At 33.3% G+C, this 6,000-nt stretch overlaps 1 protein-coding gene across 1 annotated transcript; it reads left to right on the forward strand.

Annotated features, from left to right (window-relative positions):
- The first annotated feature begins 1,556 nt into the window (after positions 1 to 1,556).
- On the forward strand, positions 1,557 to 3,835 carry LOC139824897 (F-box/LRR-repeat protein 4-like). Its single transcript, XM_071797450.1, has 5 exons — positions 1,557 to 1,879; positions 1,963 to 2,161; positions 2,247 to 2,617; positions 2,703 to 3,048; positions 3,194 to 3,835. The coding sequence occupies exons 3-5, from the start codon at positions 2,413 to 2,415 to the stop codon at positions 3,603 to 3,605; spliced, it is 963 nt and encodes a 320-aa protein (XP_071653551.1). The 5' UTR covers positions 1,557 to 1,879; positions 1,963 to 2,161; positions 2,247 to 2,412; the 3' UTR covers positions 3,606 to 3,835.
- Positions 3,836 to 6,000: the final 2,165 nt, after the last annotated feature.

Consider the following 6,000-nt stretch of genomic DNA (forward strand, 5'->3'; position numbering starts at 1 on the left):
GCGCGATCGCAGAATTGTCAAGCTAGGATAAAAAAGAAGTAAAAGAATTAAATAAAAGTTAATAAAAAATAAATAAATAAGAATAAATAAGAATTAATTAAAGAATTAAATCGATTTGCGATTTATTTAAGTCAATTTACTGTTCTAACGAAGAAGCTGTGTTTCAAGACCGACAATTCGTTGGCGCGCAGTTTAGTTGGAAATAGTATTGGAAATTTACACGGAAATTATTTGCTACTTAGATCCTAGCTCGGACTTGATGGCGTTCTTATATTAAATTGATTTTAAATCTTAGAATCTTAATTACTATTATTATTACCCTGATGGAAATATTTTACTGAATATAATGGAATTTTACTGAAATTCTGTCTCAATTGACCCAGATGAAAATATTTTGCTGAAAGTACTATGAAATTGATGATCGATAAATGAAATAAAAGTTATTGAAAAATTACTGAATATATTTCAAAATAAATCATAATTTTCTTTATGAAATTTAATGTAAATATACTGTGAAATATAAGAAAAATTAAATTATACTGTTGAAAAATAATAAAACTGAATCCTTGCTCGTTCAGTCGCTTTTTGGAATTGAAGCATAGGAGCCTTCGTTAATTTGAGAATTTAGCTGATGCTAATTCGAGTTTATAAGACTACTAGCTGCCCCGGCGAACTTCGTACCGCTTAACAGTAATGACCGTAGTGATAAGACACGCAAATAGTCCCTCTCTCTCCCTCTCTCTCTCTCTCTCTCTCTTTTTTCCTCTCTCCCTCTCTCCCTCTCTTCCTCTCTTCCTCTCTCTCTCTCTCTCTCTCTCTCTCTTTCTCTCTCTCTCTATCTCCTCCTCTTCCCTCTCTCCCTCCCTCTATGTATTTTTTTTATGTATTTGGATATCTTTCTAGATTATTATTTTTTTTTTTACGTGAATTTTTCCGATATTTTATTAGTTATTCTGCTATTCCGGAAAATTCTACCCCTATTTCATATACTTGTGGTAAAAATTCGGCCCAGCCGTTCTTGAGTTATAAATGTTCTAACTAACCCGACTTTGTTTTATATATTAAGATAAGTCTACTTTTTGTTGAGAATTACTACTTTTTTATGTCACAGTTTTAAAGAATTCGATTTTTACTTAATTTATAGATTTTTTACTATTTGAATATTACATAGCTTGACTTAGGAAAATTTTTGACACGCAATGATTAAAGTCGTTCGCTCCACATTTTTCAGTCTTCTAACACGATTTTTCTCGCCATTAAACGAATAATTATTTTTTAAGTTTTAATTGTTAACAACTCTTTAATTAAATTTATAGTTTGACCACGCATACATTTCAACTATTTGTTAAGCGGTTTTTTGGGCTTTCAACTTGATGTGGCTTCTTAATAACTCCATGTAATTTGTATACTATAATTATTAATATTAAGAAAGTAAAAACAACCGCTATGATTTAAATCAATAGAGAGGATAAATTCCATAATAAAAATGCTATAATTATTAATTAATGTTAATCTTATGATGTTTTTCTTGTAACCAAAGGTTTAAAACCAAAAAGCTCAGACTAAAATTTATATCCAACTCTTGCACACAGCTAGATGCTGTGTTGCTGATCGGTACATCAAAATTGATTTTACCTAAAAATCCTGAAGATGAGAGTTTATCTGAACTGTTACATCGCATTTGGGTACAAAGACATTCTTGCTCGCGTTATTGTATTTGTTGTGCTAAACAAAAACAAAATGACTCTCAAAAGAAAGATGCTTGGAACATGTATCTATTGGAGGACTTGTATAATTCAACACGTGATTATGAAAATGCACACTCGGATATACTTGATCTTCAAAAGGAATTTCCTAAATATTGCGTTATTTGTAAAAGGTATTATAATTATCGATATTAAGTAATATTCAATCTTATTTTATTTACTTAATAATGAAAATGTGTTTCAATGTTATTTGCAGCGATGTAGCAACGAGTTTTCACAAGAGTAAGCTCGCGCACATGCAAGTATCTCGAGAAGAAGATGTGCCATCTTCTAAGCAGGGACATGTGAATTACCCTTTATTAAGAAATCATTGGAATTATGTAAAATTTATAGAAGATATCAAACTCTCTTCGGGAGACTCCAAGGAGCAACTTGACATTTTTTCTGCGTTTTCTGTAAAATATTTTTAAAGTTTATTTTTCGTTATAATTTATTACAATATAATCTCATGTATTAAAATTTTATGTTTTGTTTTTGCAGGATGAAATAATACTAATGATATTAAAATACTTGGATATGAGGTTGTTTTGCCGTATGAGCAAAGTAAATAAACGCCTCAATAATTTAACACAGGATCCTTTTTTCTTTAAATGTTTGAACTTGCGAAATTTAAGAAAAGAGTACTCTAGGGATTCATCCTTTTGTTATGATAAAATTCTGTCTTATTTTGCATCCAAATGTAAAATATTTACAACAGTTGGATCTTACAGCGAGCTGCATTTCTGTTCCGGATTTCGTAAACTTTCTTCAGAGTTGCGGCGATGGTTTAACGCACTTACGATTAAGTAGCTGCGAATTTGTTGACGAATTAGTTCTACTAAAAATTTCAAAGATATGCAAAAATTTGAAAGGTACATAAATAAATATGATTGTTAAGATTACAGATAAACCGTATGTGACTAATATATACATTTTTTTTTTTTTTTTTTTTTTTAGTATTGGATCTCAGTTATTGTACTCTGGAGGGAATGGACCAAGAAGTTTCGAGTCTCGGAAATCTAGAATTTCTAGAGAAATTAGACCTTGAATGCTGCGGTATAAGAGCTGAATCTCTTTGCAAAATACTTCAAAAAACTCGCCGGATGCGTGACTTAAACTTGGGCATGCTGCGTTTTTCGGTCGATCACAGAAGATTATTACATTTAGACGCAATCACAATACAGTTAAAAAATTCGTGTCCAGACTTGGAAATAATAGATTTATCGGGCAATATTATTACATCGCAAGGTATTCATGCCCTCGCTGAATGCAAGAATTTACGAAAACTGACAATGATTGAGATGTACGTGTGTGCTAGATTTTCTTTTAAAACACATATTCTTTATCAAAATGTTTATTTACATTTCTTGCAAACATTATGAAATGGTTATGTTGTTTTTCTTATTGCGATTGAAAAACCGTATAATAATATATGACTTTTGTTACAGAAACATATTCGCACCGGCAGGATATTGCATAATCGATAAGCATAGCTTGCATAGATTGTTTTCCTTCTGTCAACGCTTAGAAGAAGTCAATTTGATTGATCACAATTTTGTGTTCTGTCCCAATTTCTACGTCCACGATGACGATCTGACACTGTGTAAAAACTTAAGACAATTATACTTGTGGGGTATATCTAGTTTCGCAATTCTTGAGCAGTGTCCTAAACTACAAACAATCTACGTTCTGCGGGACGGGTCCATCGCCATGCGTGATGGCCAGGCGTTCGTTGCTCAGGCGAAGGAAAAATATCCACACATGTCTATCCTTAAATATCAAAAGCAATTCGATCTTGATGATAATGATGAGGGATATTATGATGATGAAGGAAGGTGGCATTTTTACCAATTTGGCTGAAATTTAACAATATATTATGTATTTTGGCGTGTTAAATTCGAATATAAAAGCTAAAATCGTCGCTATCAAGTAGAAACAAAAGTTATAAAGTACTAAAAGTGACAATTTTCGGGTTAAGAAATATTCTATATCGACAGGGTATGTACAAGTACATACATGAGCATCAGAGAAAGCATGCGCAGTAATGTAAAAGTGCGCAAAATTTGAAATAAATAAGAGTTTTGAAATGATTCTTGTATATTTACATATATTATAGTATAAAAAAAATTTAGAAGTTTGCGAGGGAGGGCCTTTACCTTTTCCTCTGCACTCCCACGCACAAAAAAAAATTTTCCAAGCCTAAACCTATTTCTGACAAACTGAAATTTGATTTTGCACTTTTAATCCATGCAGTATCATGCAAAAATAATTTCTCGTGATAATCTCAGTTTGCAGACCGTGAGCCATATCTGCAATCGTTTTTTCGTGAAACTTATTATTTTTAAATTGAATTGGCAAGTTCTTTAAAATTTTGTTTCCTTGTTTTGATTTAATGTGTTTTTTTCAAACACACCTTATTTGTTTAGACCTTTGGCTTAAATCATTGGGAACATCCCGATTGACTTTCCGACTTTATACAAATTCAAACCCATTCGTTTTTCGTCACTTGAATATTTTTATACGAGTTTTGAAGCTTCTCAGGATAGGTACTCAATTCTTTTTAAAATTATTTCTTTTTAAAGCCTTTGTCTTGTGAAAGTCATTCATAACTGTGATATGTATCACTAGTTTGGAATTTTTATAATTTTTTGCATACAAAACGCAATTCTTCCAGATGCTTCTCTTTATTTCGTAAATGGATACTTTAGCGACAGAATTTTTTTTTTGTATGTGTTTAATTTTATCTACTGAGCAGCATTTGTCTAAAGGATCTATAATTCTTTGTGAAACTGAACTATTTGTGGTGCACCCTTATTTTTTGCATTTTGCGGATTGGACGTATATAATCACTATTATAAGATTTATTCTATATTAGTGGCTGGTCAGTTGTGGATGTAGTACGGTACATATTCTTCATTGACATAAATACACACAACTGCGACATGTTTGTGCACTCTTGTTTAGATAGATCAGCCTTACAAACGTAATAACAGTTTGAAATGAAACAATGATCGTTTCAGAACTAAGAAACGTATTTATAAGAAATTCTTTCATAACTGACGAAAACAATTATTTTTTTACATTTTCGAGAAAATATATTTTTATGAAACAGAAAATATATAATTATTGCAGTAGTCCAAAATAGTTACATTTAAAAATTATATTATTTATGAACAATAGTTTTATTTAACTGATCGTTTCTAATATTTCTTAAAAAATTAACTACAATGTCTGGAATGTCTTTCAGCGTCAACACTATTCGTATTCACACTGTGGTTTCGTATGTCTGTTTATTTTTATTCATATTATTTTTACAATGTCCGTTTTTGGCAAGGTGCACAGTAATGCGTTCGCGTTTCGTATTATTATTCGTATATAATATATTCGCGTACTCGGTCACGACAACGTCTTGAGGATGTGCCCCAGGTCGAGCCGATGGTTGCATGTAATAACGCGTAGGACACACGCACACGTCGCGACAACGCCTTGATGTCGACTCAAGATCACGATGACGTCTCGAGCTTATGCTCGGATCGCGATGACGCCTTGGAGACGACTCGGGTCGCGACAATGCTTCGTATAACATATATATCTAAATTGTGCGATCGTGCTTCCGCTATGACCGTGCTCTTCGATTGACTAATGCCAACTGACTTGAGTCGCGGTAGCCGCGCGCCACGATTCCCGCTATTGTTAATAAATGCAAGATTCGCTCGATTGGTGGATCCTAGATCCGCCCTCTGATTCGCTCACATCCACCAATCAACTTATATGTCAAGTCACGACGACCTAATTTGTTGGAAACGAGACGGAGATAGCGGAAGTCACGGATCCCACATCACAGGCACCAAAGACGCTTGAAATTATGCCGCCTTGTTATTGTTTATATATGTGTGTGTGTATCTGCGTCGCTGCCCTATATATATATATATTTATTTCTCTTATGGGCTACGTCGTGCACGACTTTCGCTTACCGGCGACACAACATGCTCCCCCCGTTGAGAGGGTAACGATCAATCTTATATATAGTAGCTATAACGCTCGCATCTAATTGATATGTAAAAACGATAGCGAGTAACTTATTATTATCTCGCTTGACAATACATTATTTCGCACAATTAATTTTCAATCGGCAAAGGACACAAAAAAGTTTAACCGCTCTCTTTAATTCTCCGGTTGCGGTTTTGACCGTGGCCGTTCAAGCTACTCCGTATTCACCTGGGTGTATTAGTGTGGTGATTTTGCCTAGTGCCCA

Source organism: Temnothorax longispinosus, unplaced genomic scaffold, assembly GCF_030848805.1.
Source record: "Temnothorax longispinosus isolate EJ_2023e unplaced genomic scaffold, Tlon_JGU_v1 HiC_scaffold_65, whole genome shotgun sequence".
NCBI lineage: Eukaryota > Metazoa > Arthropoda > Insecta > Hymenoptera > Formicidae > Temnothorax > Temnothorax longispinosus.